This window comes from Oncorhynchus masou, chromosome 12 (assembly GCF_036934945.1).
Source record: "Oncorhynchus masou masou isolate Uvic2021 chromosome 12, UVic_Omas_1.1, whole genome shotgun sequence".
Taxonomy (NCBI): Eukaryota; Metazoa; Chordata; class Actinopteri; order Salmoniformes; family Salmonidae; genus Oncorhynchus; species Oncorhynchus masou.
Window position 1 is genome coordinate 70,423,278 of NC_088223.1, and position 17,583 is coordinate 70,440,860.

A 17,583-nucleotide genomic window follows, 5' to 3' on the forward strand; every position below is an offset into this window, starting at 1 on the left:
ACTGCCACCAACGGCTATCTCCATCAATGCTCTAAGTTAAGAAAAAAAAAGTTAAGTAAAAAAATAGAAAATAGAAGTAACAAGTAATTGAACAGCAGCAGTAAAATAACAATAGTGAGGCCATATACAGGGGTACCGGTACAGAGTCAATGTGCAGGGGGCACCGGTTCGTGGAGGTAATTGATGGCCTCTTCCTTCCTTATCTCCTCCTTTCTGATGCGCAGCTCCTCCTCTCTCAGGAGCTGGGGTTTGATGAAGTTGCCGAAGATGTTCTTGCTGTCAATCCCCAAGGCGGAAGATTGGCGTGCCTCCCCCGTTGGCTGAGATGAGGAGCTTGTAAGTAATGCCTCAATCATAATGCCTCAACAGTTGCAAAATAAGGCTTGACTGTTTTTTTTGAAAATCTCACTGCGCAGAGATCGTTTCTGCTTGCGCCTGGTTTGGGTTGTGGTGGCAGACACAAGACTGTTTCTTCTCCAGCGTGAGGCAATAACATGGACCTGTGGGTCAGTGAGGTGAACTTCTATAAAAACCACCTGGAAGCCATGTTTATTGAGTGGTTTTATATCCTCACTGTCAGACAAGTTATTCATCCACACAGATCCAAACTGTAATTCCCCCTCATCGCATTTTGATAAGTTTATGGCAAAATACAACATCAAATCCACTGTCGGTGAGTCTGCTGAGGGACCTCGAGTTCTCAGTTTCTAAACGCTCATTACACTTCGATCACACCTAGAGCATCATTGCATTTTGGTACACCAGAATTACATTCATTTCCAATGAAGCGCCTTGCAGCGTGTTAGGTGTGGTGCATAGGTTGGATTTATCTCAAGTATGCCTCAAACTATGCATAGACGACTTGACAGAAATGGTAGCAGAAGGTAAATGTTAAGCTTTTGTTGCATACATATGCAGATGATGCATACCACTGTGCACAATGACGCTTTAATACACCGAGAGTGTTTTTCGCAAAATAGTATACAGTACTGTCTTCTACGCATACAGGATGACGCATACATTCGATAAATCCAATTATGCACCACACCGAACACACAGCACCTGCCTCTGCAAGGCAAACTCAGCGTTTCATTGGAAATTAATGTAACGCTGATTTATTAAATGCAAAAACACTGTCAGTATGTTCGAAGCGTTATGTCATTTTGAGCTTCGCCAGACCGAGATTCTGTCAGCAAGCTTGGTTGCCCTCAATCCCCAGAGGCGACTGTTTATATGATTTAAAAAAAATAATTCTGTATGCTCCATTACCAATTCTCAGACTGACCTCCGCCATGTTTGCAAAGAACAACATTTCTGGTTACTCTGTAACAGGCCGGTATTTGGAAAGCTACGGAAGTGGCCAATCAAATATAACAAACAGTTTGAGCAGCAGTGCATTACGTCATGGTAATACGCAACATGTGTTTCAGGTGGAATTTGAAACAAAATATCCATAGGAAGACTTTCAAAACATGGGTCTGCTATCTCAGGAGGCCGTTCTGGCTAATGATTGCGTACTTGAACTCAGCTCGCCAAACTTGAAAAACTATTAAAAAATAAGTATATAAGTACTCAAAATAGACAAAATTAATCTAACTAAGGAAATCTGTCACAAATTGACGTTTTTTTGCAGAGGAGATCTTAGTCTCGCAATTTTACATCTAACTAATGTTTGGTGCAGTATCTGTCAATTAAAGAAATTGCATGAAAACGACTCGATTCCCGTTGAATGACAACAGACTTTATTGAAGAGTCCCTACTGTTGACCAATCACCGACGAAGTCCGAAACGAACAAAAACGTCACAAAATGTCGTCATAGGCAAAAAGCCTGATATGGACAGTGATGGTTCAGAGATGGCAGGAACAGTGGAATCGAGATTCAAAGGGGAGGCATTTATTTGAAGTACTGAGGAAAGTCAGGGAGGACGACATGAAGGGACAGGAGAGGAGGCTAGGCTAATAAGTCCTTAAATGTGATAATCACACTTTCCTATTACCAGCAAACTGAAACCATTGCGCATGTATTGCTACAGTGCGAGAGGGACAGAGCAAGACTGCGTTCTAGTATGACGGGGATACAGGACATCCGTTTAAAGAGTATATTGAGTAGAATTTTATATATAAACCCTACCTGCCAGCAACGGTGCTGGAAAGCTACGGAAGTGGTGTTGGCAGGTAGGGTTTAGTTTCTCCACTCTCCAGTACAGTAAGTGGAGGTAATGCACCATTACGTTGGATGCTAACCGCTGATAAACCCCACCGAAGAAGAAGACGAATATTTGGATGAGGACGCATGCGGTCACCTTTACAGGAATAATTTTGCAATGAATTCCAACATAACGTCAACGGAACCATCGGACGACTGGGGTGACATAAGTGATGCAGAACTACTCGATGTACAGTCAGGGCATCTCGGTGAGTAACCCCTGATCATGGTTCTCAGTTCTATTACACATAAGTCATTGGACCAAGGCGTTTTCTGCATGGGGAAGTTTTGTTAAAGAGCCCGACTATGGAGCCAGATAGCTGCCATAAGGTTGAATTTACATATCGTTAGGATCGTAAGAAAATCCATATGTTAATTGTCAGGATCATAAGACAAGCAATGTGTGAAACACAACCATTAACTTAGATCTGTAAACGTATGTTACGACTATGAATTATTTAAAAAATTACTTATAACTAGGCAAGTCAGTTAAGAACAAATTATTATTTTCAATGACGGTCTAGGAACAGTGGGTTAACTGCCTTGTTCAGGGGCAGAACGACAGATTTTTACCTTGTCAGCTTGGGGATTCGATCTTGCAACCTTTTGGTTACTAGTCCAATGCTCTAACCACTACTTGAACATTAGCATGTTAAATTCTTACTTTACATCTCCCTTAACTCTGTTACAATTGTTTATATATGTACCAACCTTTGTCAGGAATGTGGCATCTACAAAGGACAAGAACCGAACGTAGCAAGTTGAAGTTAGCTAGTCAATCAAACAACTCTAGGCCAGATGTTATTTGCTTTGCAGCTTCTGGTTGCATTTCCAAAATAAAAGTCTATAGCTTGTTTTAGAACGTCAATTCATAACAACATTTTACCAGTAGATGGCGTAGTGTAGGCTTGGGCCTTAAGCAAATGACTTATGTGAGAATAATACTATAAAGACACAGAAGAGCCTTGTCTTGAAAGACCCGTCTGAGCTGCAAAATGGAAAGTAAATTATTTAGGCTGATTCAAATATCTAAATATGCCTTGCCGTTATTTAATGTCCATGTAATTTTAGAATATATTTTTAAAGCCACGTGGGGCTACTTTTGTAATCATGTAGCCTAAATGAATCATAAATGTTCCAGTATTTGGGGACACAGACTGTAGGCCTTATATTAGTCATTTTGACTGTTGAATTTGAGAATTCCATTCTGTATGTAGGCTTGTTATTGCCATTTGCGTTGCACAACCCCATAACACAGAGGCTATATCCATATCAATAAATGAGACAAACATTTATTTTAATTTAGTCTTGGTTATAACCTGTCCTGGGCTAAATAGCCAAGGGGTCCCAAATGGTCAAGACTATCTATAGCCTATTCTTATTGCCAGGTTTGTTTTCCCTATCAGCCACTTCATGTGCTTTTTCAACTATTTTGTTAAAAATGTATTTAGAGGCTATATTTAAGGGGAGGCCTATAAACACAAATAGAGTTCTAAAATTATTCCACAAGACACCAGGACCCAAAATGATAGGCCTTCAACTTGTAGGCATTACAATTTAGGCTATCTTTTTTATTTGGACAGGCCTAAATTAAACATTGAATTATTAATGTTATAGGCTAAAGAACTTGAATTTAGATAATTTTGAATACACACATGGATTTCTATTCTCTTTGATTTAGTTCCTATTGCAACTCAGATGAATTACAGAATGGATGGCATACTGAACTGAATGGATTAATTTAATTTTCCTATGTTGGAATGATGAGTTGCATGCATGTTCTGCACTTTATTTGGCTAGTAGGCAAATAGGTCTACATTAGGGTATAATGACTATGGCGGGAATAGCCTATATGCAGACTACCTAAAACCACTGCAACGGAGTTATTGTGGAGTGTGGGGAATAAGCTTATGCCAGACTTGGCCTACGTTTAACCTCTCCCTTGTTCATTTCAAAGTCCATACAGTGGGGGGGGGAGTATTTAGTCAGCCACCAATTGTGCAAGTTCTCCCACTTAAAAAGATGAGGCCTGTCATTTTCATCATAGGTACACTTCAACTATGACAGACAAAATGAGAAAATAAAATCCAGAAAATCACATTGTAGGATTTTTAATGAATTTATTTGCAAATTATGGTGGAAAATAAGTATTTGGTCACCTACAAACAAGCAAGATTTCTGGCTCTCACAGTTTCCACTTCCTTTCCTGCTGGATCCAGGTGTGCTAATGAAAGCTGCTTAACCTAAGAATATAGAGGTGAAAGGTTAATGATACTGTAATAGGTGCTGATGATAGGGATTACTGGTGCATTAGGTTGAGCTGTTCCACCATCACAAGACCGCAGTGTACCATGTGTGTTTCTTATTGTTCATTAGAAAATATTTACTTTGTTCAAATGGAAATGGTCTAACGTAGGAATTGGTGCAGTGAAGAACAGAAGCATATGTGTTGGCCTATATTGCCTGTTGTATTTGATTTGATCTTATATGCTTAATTTAGAATGATTTATGTAACTTCAGTTGTGATACAAATGTTGGGCTATATGTTTAGATTTTTCATACATTCTAAGGCTGCATGATGTGACTAATGATGATTTTTTTTTTTAAAGGCATGAAAGACATGAGCTTTGCTTAGTTTTTTTGTGCACGCTGTACACATTTCATCAGTCTCTCATTCACAATTTGACAAGAACTTGATATTGCCTCAAATTTCCCTGCTGCATCCCCTTTGTGTGGCCATAATGCCCCCTAAAAAAAATCCATGCCTTTTGTGGCCATTGTGCCCTTGGGCTAAATATAATTATTATTATTCCCCTCTCCTGGCTGTGTGCCGACACACCTCTCACTCACGTGAGCGGGTCTTTCTCACAGGCTACAAGTGAAGACCGACACATCAGGGACGCAAGGACGTGCGTCGTTGTCCATTTCCGAGGCGCATAATGGAAGAACTGTCCACATGTAAACTCAGCAAAAAATGAAACAACCATTTTTCAGGACCCTGTCATTCAAAGATAATTCGTGAAAATCCAAGTACCTTTACGGATCTTCATTGTAAAAGGTTTAAACACTGTTTCCCATGCTTGTTCAATGAACCTTAAACAATTAATAAACATTCACCTGTGGAACGGTCGTTAAGACACTAACAGCTTACAGACGGTAGGGAATTAAGGTCACAGTTATGAAACAATGTATGTAACAACACCTGCACAGGATCAGTACATTCGAACATCACACCTGCGGGACAGGTACAGGATGGCAACAACAACTGCCCGAGTTACACAAGGAATGCACAATCCCTCGGTCAGTGCTCGGGCTGTCCGCAATAGGCTAAGAGAGGCTGGACTGAGGGCTTGTAGGCCTGTTGTCTGGTGAGGACCTGCCTTACATCACCGGCAACAACGTTGCCTATGGGCACAACCCCACCGTCATTGGACCAGACAGGACTGGCCAAAAGTGCTCTTCACTGACGAGTCGCGGTTTTGTCTCACCAGGGGTGATGGTCGGATTCGCATTCATCATCGAAGGAATGACAGTTACACCGAGGCCTGTACTCTGGAGCAGGATCGATTTGGAGATTGAGGGTCTGTCATGGTCTGGGGTGGTGTGTCACAGCATCATCGGACTGAGCTTGTTGTCATTGCAGGCAATCTCAACACTGTGCGTTACAGGGAAGACATCCTCCTCTCTCATGTGGTACCCTTCCTGCAGGCTGATCCTGACATGAGCCTCCAACATGACAATTCCACCAGCCATACTGCTCGTTCTGTGCGTGATTTCCTGCAAGACAGGAACGTCAGTATTCTGCCATGGCCAGCGAAGAGCCCGGATCTCAATCCCATTGAGCACGTCTGTGACCTGTTGGATCGGAGTGTGAGGGCTAGGGCCATTCCCCCAGAAATGTCCAAGAACTTGCAGGTGCCTTGGTGGAAGAGTTGGGCAACATCTCTGGTGCAGCAAATCTGGTGCAGTCCATGAAGAGGAGATGCACTGCAGTACATAATGCAGCTGGTGGCCTCACCAGATACTGACTGTTACTTTTGATTTTGACCCCCCCCCCCCTTGGTCAGGGACAAATTACACCAGCCGACAACATCAGGTGAAATTGGAGGGCGCGCAATTCAAATAATATTAAACATCCATGAACATGCAAGTATATTATATCATTTAAAAGCTTGGATTCTTGTTAATCTAACTGCGTTGTCCGATACTATAAGCTTTACGGCGAAAGCATACCATGCGATTGTGTGAGGACGGTGCCCCACATCAACATATTTTTCAACCAGCACAGGCTTCATAAAATCACAAATAGCAATTATATAAATCACTTACTTTTGAAGATCCTCCTCTGCTTGCAATCCCAAGGATCCCAGCTACAACATGAATGGTCGTTTTGTTTTGTGTTTTGTTTTGTTTTGATCAAATCATTCTTTATATCCCAAAAAGTTAGTTTAGTTGGCGCCATCGAAATATTGTCAGTCAAATGTTTGAACACACACTCATTCAAAGGTTTTTCTTTATTTTTACTATTTTCTACATTGTATAATAATAGTGAAGAACTCAACTTTGAAATAACACATGGACTCATGTAGTAACCAAAAGTGTTAAAACAAATCAATGTTTTATATTTGAGATTCTTCAAAGTAGCCACCCTTTGCCTTGATGACAGCTTTGCACACGCTTGGCATTCTCTCAACCAGCTTCATGAGGTAGTCACCTGGAATGCATTTCAATTAACAGGTGTGCCTTGTTAAAAGGTCATTTGTGGAATTTATTTCCTCAATGGGTTTGAGCCAATCAGTTATGTTGTGACAAAGTAGGGGTGGTATACAGAAGGTAGCCCTATTTGGTTAAAGACCAAGTCCATATTATGGCTAGAACAGCTCAAATAAGCAAAGAGAAACAACAGTCCATCATTACTTTACGACATGAAGGTCAGTCAATCCGGAAAATTTCAAGAACTTTAAAGGTTTCTTCAAGTGCAGTCGCAAAAACCATCAAGGGCTTTGATGAAACTGGCTCTCATACGGACCGCCACATGAAAGGAAGACCCAGAGTTACCTCTGCTGCAGTGGACAAGTTCAGAGTTACCAGCCTCAGAAATCTGCAATTAACTGCACCTCAGATTGCACCTCACAGAGTTCAAGTAACAGACATATCTCAACATCAACTGTTCATAGGAGACTGCGTGAATCAGGCCTTCATGGTCGATTGCTGCAAAGAAAGCACTACTAAAGGACACCAATAAGATGAAAAGACTTGCTTGAGCTAAGAAAAACAAGCAATGTACATTATTAGACTGGTGGAAATATGTCCTTTGGTCTGATTTGTCACAATTTGAGATTTTTGGTTCCAAATGCTGAGTCTTTGTGAGATGCAGAGTAGGTGAACGGATGATCTCCGTATGTGTGGTTTCCACCGTGAAGCATGGAGGAGGTGGTGTGGGGGTGCTTTGCTGGTGACACTGTCTGTGATTTATTTAGAATTCAAGGCACACTTAATCAGCATGGCTGCTACAGCATTCTGCAGCGATACGCCATTCCATCTGGTTTGCGCTTAGTCCCACTTTAATTTGTTTCTCAACAGGAAAATGACCCAACACACCTCCAGGCTGTGTAAGGGCTATTTGACCAAGAAGAAGAATGATGGAGTGCTGCATCGGATGACCTGGCCTACACAATCACCCTACCTCAACCCAATTGAGATGGTTTGGGATGAGTTTGATGGCAGAGTGAAGAAAAAGCAGTGCTCAGCCTATGTGGGAACCCCTTCAAGCCTGTTGGAAAAGCATTCCAGGTGAAGTGCTCATGAAGCTGGTTGAGAGAATGCCAAGAGTGTGCAAAGCTGTCATCAAGGGTGGCTAATTTGAAGAATCTCAAATATATAAATATATTTTTTGTTTACTACATGATTTCATGTGTGTTATTTCATAATGTTGATGTCTTCTCTATTTACAATGTTGAAAATAGTTGTTTTTTTAAATACCCTGGAATGAGTAGGCATGTCCAAACATTTGACTGGTAATGGATGTGTGACATTTGTTTTGATTTAGAATGGACCGTTATCATGCACCTGTCTCGTTACAGGGGCAGTGGGAAAAAATACATGTCTTTGCACTTAAATAGCGAATGGAGGAGGTTTTTCCCGTGGTTCATTTTCATGCCAGCCAGGTATGCTGTACTCATGTTGTAAAGAGAAGAAGTGTGTTTAATATTAGGAAAGTTGAGAAATAAATATAGTAGGCCTAGTCTTAGAAAGCTGATGGGTTCCTCTTTTTAATGGAGGCCATCACTCTGTTTTCTCACGCAGTTGCATTGCCTATAGAAATATTGTGTAACGTGAACTCAAGCTCTCATGAAGTGTTAGATTCGATTTTAGATGACATTTACGCTGATGTCAGAGAAATTTGAGGGTCAATGGAGTGCTGAGTACCAGGCAGTTTATAAGTTTGGTAGGCTACCAATGACCATCAGCAGCATCAGAGCTTGGAGAAGCCTAATTACCATGACTAAACCGTCACGTGACAGATGGTGTGGTGGTAATGCGGTCACATTAACAGCCCTACCCACAGCAACAACTCCTCCCCCATAATATACATAATACATACATTTTGCCTGTCACATGGAACTCTATTGGTCTATTACCCAATTTACCGCCTGGTGATGTCACCAGCCAAGTCGAAACACCCGTCTACACAAAAAGGCTGATTAGAAGCTCCTATGTAGATTTGTATTTTCAACCAGCAACTATCACATCACATTTTTTCACACTTTCACAGTGTTCGTTTCATCAGCTGTTGTACAATATGATACAAAACAGAATTTTTACTGCACTGGGCCTTTTAGCACTTCTTACTTCACAAGGGTGCAGTTTCTACAACTCTTTCATGTGACCACCTCTAGCCCCTCCTGACCGGTCCAGTCCGACTCTCGGTGGGAATGTTGGTGATGATGGTCAGTCCCTAGAAACAACAGAGAAGAGGATTGATTACCTTATTAAAAAATGGTAAACCCATTCAAGCATACACAATTCAACCCAGAAAACAGTCAACATTTTCCCTGTCAGTCTATGCTTTTGATCAGCAACAAAGCATTGTGTGTGTGTGTGTGTGTGTGTGTGTATCAGGCCTAACCTCGCTCCCCTGTTTGAGAGGGTGAAGAACCGGAGCGCTGCCTTGTCTGTTCCTAACCAGAGCCCAATGGAGAGATTTTTTAAACGTCACCTCAGCGTTACACAGCTATGTGAGCAGTCTTGGTGTGAGATCAAAATGGTCTATGGGTTCATTAAGCCTAAAGTAAGGATGCTAGAGATGCAAAAGACAGAAGTGACAACTGGGGCCAGTATTCATCTCGTCAGAGGTAAGCAGCACGTTGCGCTTATGATGTGATTCCATATCTCTTCCCATACGACTGTTGTGCCCTATATTAGAAAATAAGGTTATATTACCATAACCATTCTAAACTAGGCCCACCTCATAAGCCAATGCTGAGTTAGAGAAGAGCATTGGCACATAGAATACTTTCATCTTAGTAATTTTGTAACCTACACATGCATCCACAGGGATTTATGCTATTGTTGATCTTTGCTTTCCATATAAATGTTATGGAGGAAACTAGTTATAACCCATGTCCTGACCTTGTATCTCTGTGTCCAGAACTGGAGGTGAAACCAAATGTTGTGACTGTGGCTGCTGTCACCAGGGAGGACAGGGAGGCTCTGAAGCTAATCAACATGCTACAGATGGTCCCAGCTTTAGAGGCAGGTATGGTGGTACATTACTTGTATTTATTGAACCCTTATTTTACCAAGTAAGTTGACGGAACACATTCTCATTTACAGCAACAACCTGGGGAATAGTTACAGGGGAAAGGAGGGGGATGAATGAAGCTTGGGATGATTAGGTTACATTGCATATCCATGTTTTTTCAGAATGCCTGAATCCTGACAATCTGTCCAATCTTGAGCCCTCTGAAGAGGGAAATGTAAAATAACATTACCACAGGAGACGGCTGTCACAGAGTTGCATGTGTGTGTCCCAGGCCAGCTTGTGCGGGAGTTCCCAGTGTTCGGTGTGTTGGAAGGGATGTTCTTCATGGGTGTGGCTGATGAGCTGTATCGTAGTGACTCTGGGGAACTGGTCCTGAGTGAACTGAAGACCCGCAGTCACAACTCTCTGCCCCGCCCAGCCCAGACCAAGGGACACGCTCTACAGGTACACTACAGACAGTCAAACACTCTTATATTTCTCTCTGACCTCCCCTCACTTTCTGGTCTCTGACATTTCTCTGTAACCTCTCTCTCTCTCTCTCTGGTCCCTCTATCTGTGTTCTCTGACCTCTATCTGGCTTTGACCTCTCTCTGAGCCCTCTCTCTGGTCTCCTTTATTTCTCTGTGTGGAGTCTCACCCCTATATGATCTATCTCTCTATGAGCTGTACCTCTGCCTCTCTGTCTCTCACTCTCTCTCTCTCTCAGGTGGGTATGTACAAGCTCTTGTTTGATTCCATGGTAAAGGGTTCTTTGAAGAGGGACCATCTCCTCCACAACCTTCAGCTGGATCCTAATCGGGTCCTTGGATCAGACCTCCAGATCCACACCCAGTCACTGGGCCTCCAGGCAGTCACATTCAGAGAGCTCCTTGACCACCTACTGGTCGTCCTTACTTGTTCTAACCTCCATGCTATCGACAAGCTACGCCTGGAGTATAGCCACCAGAGCTCCGGAAAGCTCATTGGCACCAGGGAGGTAGCGTTTGAGGAAGCCCAGCTTAGGACTAATATCAGGGGCTACCTGGCTTACTGGAGGGGCGAGAGGGTGCCCCAGGGAGTGGAAGTGGAGGAGGCCTGGAAGTGCAGGATGTGTCCGTATGAGGAGACCTGTGACTGGAGGAGGGATAGATCACAAAGGCTAATGATGGTGAATAAGAGAGCCAAGTTGGAGTGTCCTAAGTCAGATGATTCCAAGGCGAACGGTTCGAATTTGAATGGGTTGAAATTGGGAGTCGAATACCGGTAGTTCTCCTGAATTAAATAGCCCTAAACATACAAAACCCCAGGCATGTCTCCTGTAATGATTTTCTGGGTGTAGTGTGAAGTTCAGGAAGGTTCTATCGATGTATAATTGAAGGTGTAAGCCTATTAAGCAATATTAAAGTCATGTTTGTTTAGAGCTAAAGTGCCTTCAGAAAGTACACACCCTCGACTTGTTCCACATTCTGTTGTTACAGCCTGAATTTTAAATGGATTAAATTGAGATATTGTGTCACTGATCTATACACAATACCCCATAATGCCAAAAATGAAAAGCTGAAATGTCTTGAGTCAATAAGTATTCAACCCTTTTTATGGCAAGCCTAGATAAATTCAGGAGTAAACATGTGCTTAATATGTTACAGAAATTGCATGGACTCACTCTGTGTACAATAGTGTTTAACATGATTTTAAAATTATTATCCCATCTCTGTACACCAGTGATTCCCAACCAGAGGTACTATGACCCCTGGGGGTACTTGGCCGATCCACAGGGCGTACTTGAGAAGACACACCTGAGACCATAGGCTTACTGGTAAAAAATGCACATGAGGGGGTACTTCAGGGGTACTCCGGGCAGAGCAAAATTTAGTTGGTGGTACAGTAACCCGAAAAAGATTTGGAACCACTGCTGTACACCCCGCATACAAATACCTGTAAGGTCCCTCAGTCGAGCAGTGAATTTCAAGCACAGATTCAACCACAACAACCAGGGAGGTTTTCTAATAGTTCGCAAAGAAGTGGGCCTATTGGTAGATTGGTAAAAAAGAAGAGCATGCATTGAATATCCATTTGAGCATGGTGAGGTTATTAATTACACTTTGGATGGTGAATCAATACACCCAGTCACCTCAAAGCTGCAGGCGCCCTTCCCAACGCAGTTGCCGTAGAGGAAGGAAACCGCTCAGGGATTTCACCATAAGGCCAATGGTGACTTTAAAACAGTTAGAGTTTAATGACTGTGATAGGAGTTAACTGAGGATGGATCAACAACATTGTAGTTACACCACAATACAAACCTAAATGACAGACTGAAAAGAAGGAAGCCTGTACAGATTTAAAATATTCCAAAACATGCACCCTGTTTGCAATAAGGCACTAAAGTAATACTGCAAGAAATGTGGCAAAGAAATGAACTTTTTGTCCAGAATACAAAGTGCTATGTTTGGGGCAAATCCAACACATCACTGAGTAACACTCTTCATATGTTCAAGCATGTTGGTGGCTGCATCATGTTATTGGTATGCTTGTCATTAGCAAGGACTAAGGAGTTTTTTTTAACTAAATGGAATAGAGCTAAGCACAGGCAAAATACTAGAGGAAAATGTGGTTGTCTGCTTTCCAACAGACACCTTTCAGCAGGACAATTGCCTAAAACACAAGGACAAATATACACTGGAGTTGCTTACCAAGACAACATTACATGTTCCTGAGTGGCCTAGTTACAGTTTTGACTTAAATTGGCTTGAAAAGCTATTGAAAGACTTGAAAATGGCTGTTTAGAAATTATCAACAACCAGTTTATGAGCTTGAAGAATAAAAAATAAAAAAGAATGTGCAAATATTGTACAATCCAGGTGTACAAAACTCTTAGAGACTTACCCAGAAAGACTCACCTCTGTAATTGCTGCCAAAGGCGATTCTAGCATGTATTGACTCTGGGTTTCCATTAAATAAAAAAGTAAAATGTCAGTGGAGAGAGTGAAAAATCAAGAGTATGTTGTGTAGATCGTTTGCAAAAAAATACTATTAAATCTGTTTTAATCTCACTTTGTTACTTGTGGAAAAAGTCTAGGGGTGTGAATGCTTTCTGAAGGCACTGTAACTACTTATAAGTGTATATTCCTTTTTATAACTATCGAAATATATATGTTCACTTTTTGTACACTTTTTTTATACTGGGAAAAATATTTTGAATGCCATGAAATGCAATGCAATAAATTTAAAGGATGAATGAGTGTAATTTAGTTTGAGATATTTTCAAGGAAGCACAGAATAAAACCAAGCATGAACTGCTGTTGCCTCCACCTGGTAGCGCTAGTGTGTAAAACATAACTTTAAAAATCCATCATAAATCTTATAATATATGAACTGTTCCCAAAACACTTATTTTGAATGCCAGTTTTTATTTTTCCTAATCTGGAAAGTAGGCATATTTAAGATTTGTCTGCCATATTGTAGCCTGTAGTATGCAATTTGTGTATTTTAATCCTGAAAGCAAGTATCCTGAAATGAATCTCTGCAAATTAGTTTTAAAAAAGTAAAGTAGTTACACAATTCTAAATGACAAGGAAATGCATTCGATTTTGTACCTCGAGATTATCGCACGCTCTCGACTGATATTACACCCCTTGCGCGAGCCCGCACCTCATCATGTCGGAAAATGCAATTAAAATCATTCAGTCAAGATTAGGATACGGGTAAGGAGCATCTATCTACCTATTGGTATGTAAAGTGTTTGAGAAACAGGTGGGAAAGTCGTGAATTCACGATGAAGGACCGTACACACGAGTTTAGGCTGGTAAATGAAATACATTTTTAACAATAGCCTACTGCATTTGAGGGTTGGGGTGGAGCGGTAGGTGCGCCTCACTTCCTTTTTTGGGAGGTGGCGAGCATCTTTTTTAGAGTAGAACAAACTCAATGTTTTACATTATTCATGTTTTATAATTTACAGTAATTTTTTTTATAACAATGCGCTGTACATTTGTGTATCAGTTTTGTTTCTCAAAGTAAAACTTATTTCACACTTCTATATGGAAACGCAACGGGTGAGAGGAGGGTGATATCATTGGCACCAGACAAGTGTCGCTCTCCAGTTGTCCATTAGTAGCATAGTTGACTCTAAATGGTTCATAAGCACGTGAAACACTTTTTCCAATGTGATTGATGAATGAATTTGCTTCTAGTTTCAACCCTATAGAAATACTATGTACAGTTGAAGTCGGAAGTTTACATACACTTTAGCCAAACACATTTAAACTCAGTTTTTCACAATTCCTGACATTTAATCCTAGTAAAAGTTCCCTGTTTTAGGTCAGGTAAGGATCACCACTTTATTTTAAGAATGTGAAATGTCAGAATAATAGTAGATAATTATTTATCAGCATTTATTTCTTTCATCACATTCCCAGTGGGTCAGAAGTTTACATACACTCAATTAGTATTTGGTAGCATTGCCTTTAAATTGTTTAACTTGGGTCAAATGTTTTGGGTAGCCTTCCACACGCTTCCCACAATAAGTTGGGTGAATTTTGGCCCAATCCTCCTGACAGAGCTGGAGTAACCAAGGAAGGTTTGTAGGAATCCTTGCTCGGACAAGCTTTTTCAGATCTGCCCACACATTTCCTATAGGATTGAGCTCAGGGCTTTGATGGCCACTCCAATACCTTGACTTTGTTGTCCTTAAGCCATTTTGCCACAACTTTGGGAGTGTGCTTGGGGTCATTGTCCATTTGGAAGACCCATTTGCGACCAAGCTTTAACTTCCTGACTGATGTCTTGAGATGTTGCTTCAATATATCCACATTATTGTCCTTCCTCATGATGCCATCTATTTTGTGAAGTGCATCAGTCCCTCCTGCACAAAGCATCCCTACAACATGATGCTGCCACCCCTAAGCTTCACGGTTGGGATGGTGTTCTGCGGCTTGCAAGCCTCCCCCTTTTTCCTCCAAACATAACGATGGTCATTATGGCCAAACAGTTCTATTTGTTTCATCAGACCAGATGACATTTCTCCAAAAATATGATCTTTATCCCCGTGTGCAGTTGCAAACCATAGTCTGTTTTTTATGGTGGTTTGGAGCAGTGGCTTCTTCCTTGCTGAGCGGCCTTTCAGATTGTGTCGATATATTACTCGTTTTATTGTGGATGTAGATACTTTTGTACCTGTTTCCTCCAGCATCTTCACAAGGTCCTTTGCTGTTGTTTTGGGATTGATTTGCACTTTTCACACCAAAGTACGTTCATCTCTAGGAGACAGAAGACCTCTCCTTCCTGAGCGGTATGATGGCTACGTGGTCCCATGGTGTTTATACTTGTGTACTATTGTTTGTACAGATTAACTTGAAACATTCAGGGATTTGAAAATTGCTCCCAAGGATGAACCAGACTTGTGGAGGTCCACAATTATTTTCCCTTGAGTTCTTGGTTGATTTCTCTTGATTTTCCCATGATGTCAAGCAGAGGCACTGAGTTTGAAGTTAGTCCTTGAAATACATCCACAGGTACACCTCCAATTGACCGAAATTATGTCAATTTGCCTGTCAGAAGTTATGACATCATTTTCTGGAATTTTCCAAGCTGTTTAAAGGCACAGTCAACTTAGTCTATGTGAACGTCTGACCCACTGGAATTGTGGTACAGTGAATTAGAAGTGAAATAATCTGTCTGTAAACAATTGTTGGAAAAATGACTTGTGTCATGCACAAAGTAGATGTCCTAACCGACTTGCCAAAACAATAGTTTGTTAACAAGAAATTTGTGAAGTGGTTGAAAAACAAGTTAATTCATACAAAAAGTCAGAAGTCTATCACTATATGTAATGCTTTTATTTTCCACATTAAATGACACTATATATTCCACATACATTTGAATATATAATGTATGTGGACACCATTCAAATGAGTGGATTTGGATATTTCAGCCCCATGTATAAAGTCGAGCACACAGCCATGCGATCTCCATAGACAAACATTGGCAGTCGAATGGCCTTACTGAAGAGCTCAGTGACTTTCAATGTGGCACCGTTATAGGATGCCACCTTTTCAACAAGTCATTTTGTCAAATTTCTGCCCTGCTAGAGCTGCCCTGGTCAACTGTAAGTGCTGTTTATTGTGAAGTGGAAACATCTAGCATCGGTTTAGCTGTGAAGTGGTATGCCAAACGAGCTCACAGAACGGGACCACCAAGTGCTGGTGCATAAAACAATCGTCTGTCCTAGGTTGCAACACTCACTACCTAGTTCCAAACTGCCTCTGGAGCAGTGGAAATGCGTTCTCATGAGTGATTAATCAAGCTTCACCACCTGGCAGGCTGCCGGGCGAATCTGGGTTTGGTGGATGCCCCAATGCATAGGGCCAACTTTAAAGTTTGGTGGAGGAGGAATAATGGTCTGGGACTGTTAGTTCCAGTGAAGGGGAAATGTTAATGCTACAGAATACAATGATATTCTAGACAATTATGTGTTTCCAACTTTATGGCAACAGTTTGGGGAAGGCCCTTTCCTGTTTCAGCATGACAATGCCCCTGTGCACAAAGTGAGGTCCATACAAAAATGGTTTGTCAAGATCAGTTTGGAAGAACTTGACTGGCCTGCACAGTGCCCTGACCTCAACCTCATCAAACACCTTTGGGTTGAATTGTAACGCAGACTGCGAGCCACGCCTAATCGCCCAAAATCAGTGCCCGACCTCACTAATGCTCTTGTGGCTGAGTAGAATCAAGTCCCTGTAGCAATGTTCTAACATCTAGTGTTAAGCCTTCCCAGAAGAAGGGAGGCTGTTATTGCAGCAAAGGGGCGACCAACTCCATATTAATGCTGATGTTTGACGAGTAGCTGTCCACATACTTTTGTTCATATAGTGTAGCTGTCTTTTCAGATAGGCTATATTCCTATTGTTTATTAGACATTTTGAGTCCATCCACATCTTACTATCGAACTAACCTCACACATTAGAAATCACCTCACATGAGTGACATTCCATATGTCATTTAGGAATTCTTTCACAGAGAATAGATGTACAGTAAATGTGTATTCTTATAGATGGGCCAATTTGTTACATATAAGGCCTAGCAAATTCCATGTCAAAGTTATGTTATTGTCTTTAAGTAATGCCACTGGACCTACTACAGTATCGCGATTCTTTCCTTCCCCAGTCATTCTCTGCAGTCTCAACACCTGTTCTGTGCTAAACGTGACTGCCCAGTCATTATTTAAACATCTGCATTCAGTTCACATCCATTTCAGGCTCTACAGATTGCTGCTATTAAAAAAACCATTTCACAATTGAACATCATGCTGCTGTGGCTGTTAAACACTACAGGACGACAAGCAGCATGGTGTGCCTGGATGGTGATATTTTCTCTCATATTCATTGCAAAGCATAGTTGCAGTCGCTGTCAACTCTTGTGGTGCTGCACTTCAAAATTGTGCGATTCTGTCACTGTCCATGGCACTGAAATATGAACTACATTGATTTTATTTATATTAGGCATTCTACATGTGGCAAAGTCACCAATAGATGATTTTCTGACATCTATAGTAGTCTTATTGTGAGGTGAATCCATGCCCCAAGCCACCTGTTGTGTGATCTAGCTACACGTTAATCCCAAATGAATGCACTACCC

General features: G+C 41.3%; 1 protein-coding gene across 1 annotated transcript; it reads left to right on the plus strand.

Annotated features, from left to right (window-relative positions):
- The first annotated feature begins 1,842 nt into the window (after positions 1-1,842).
- LOC135550745 (exonuclease V-like) lies at positions 1,843-13,179 on the plus strand. Its single transcript, XM_064981832.1, has 6 exons — positions 1,843-2,416; positions 9,107-9,209; positions 9,330-9,562; positions 9,859-9,966; positions 10,244-10,416; positions 10,679-13,179. Exons 1-6 carry the CDS (start codon positions 2,326-2,328, stop codon positions 11,216-11,218), a joined length of 1,248 nt encoding a protein of 415 aa, XP_064837904.1. The 5' UTR covers positions 1,843-2,325; the 3' UTR covers positions 11,219-13,179.
- The last annotated feature ends 4,404 nt before the right edge of the window (positions 13,180-17,583 follow it).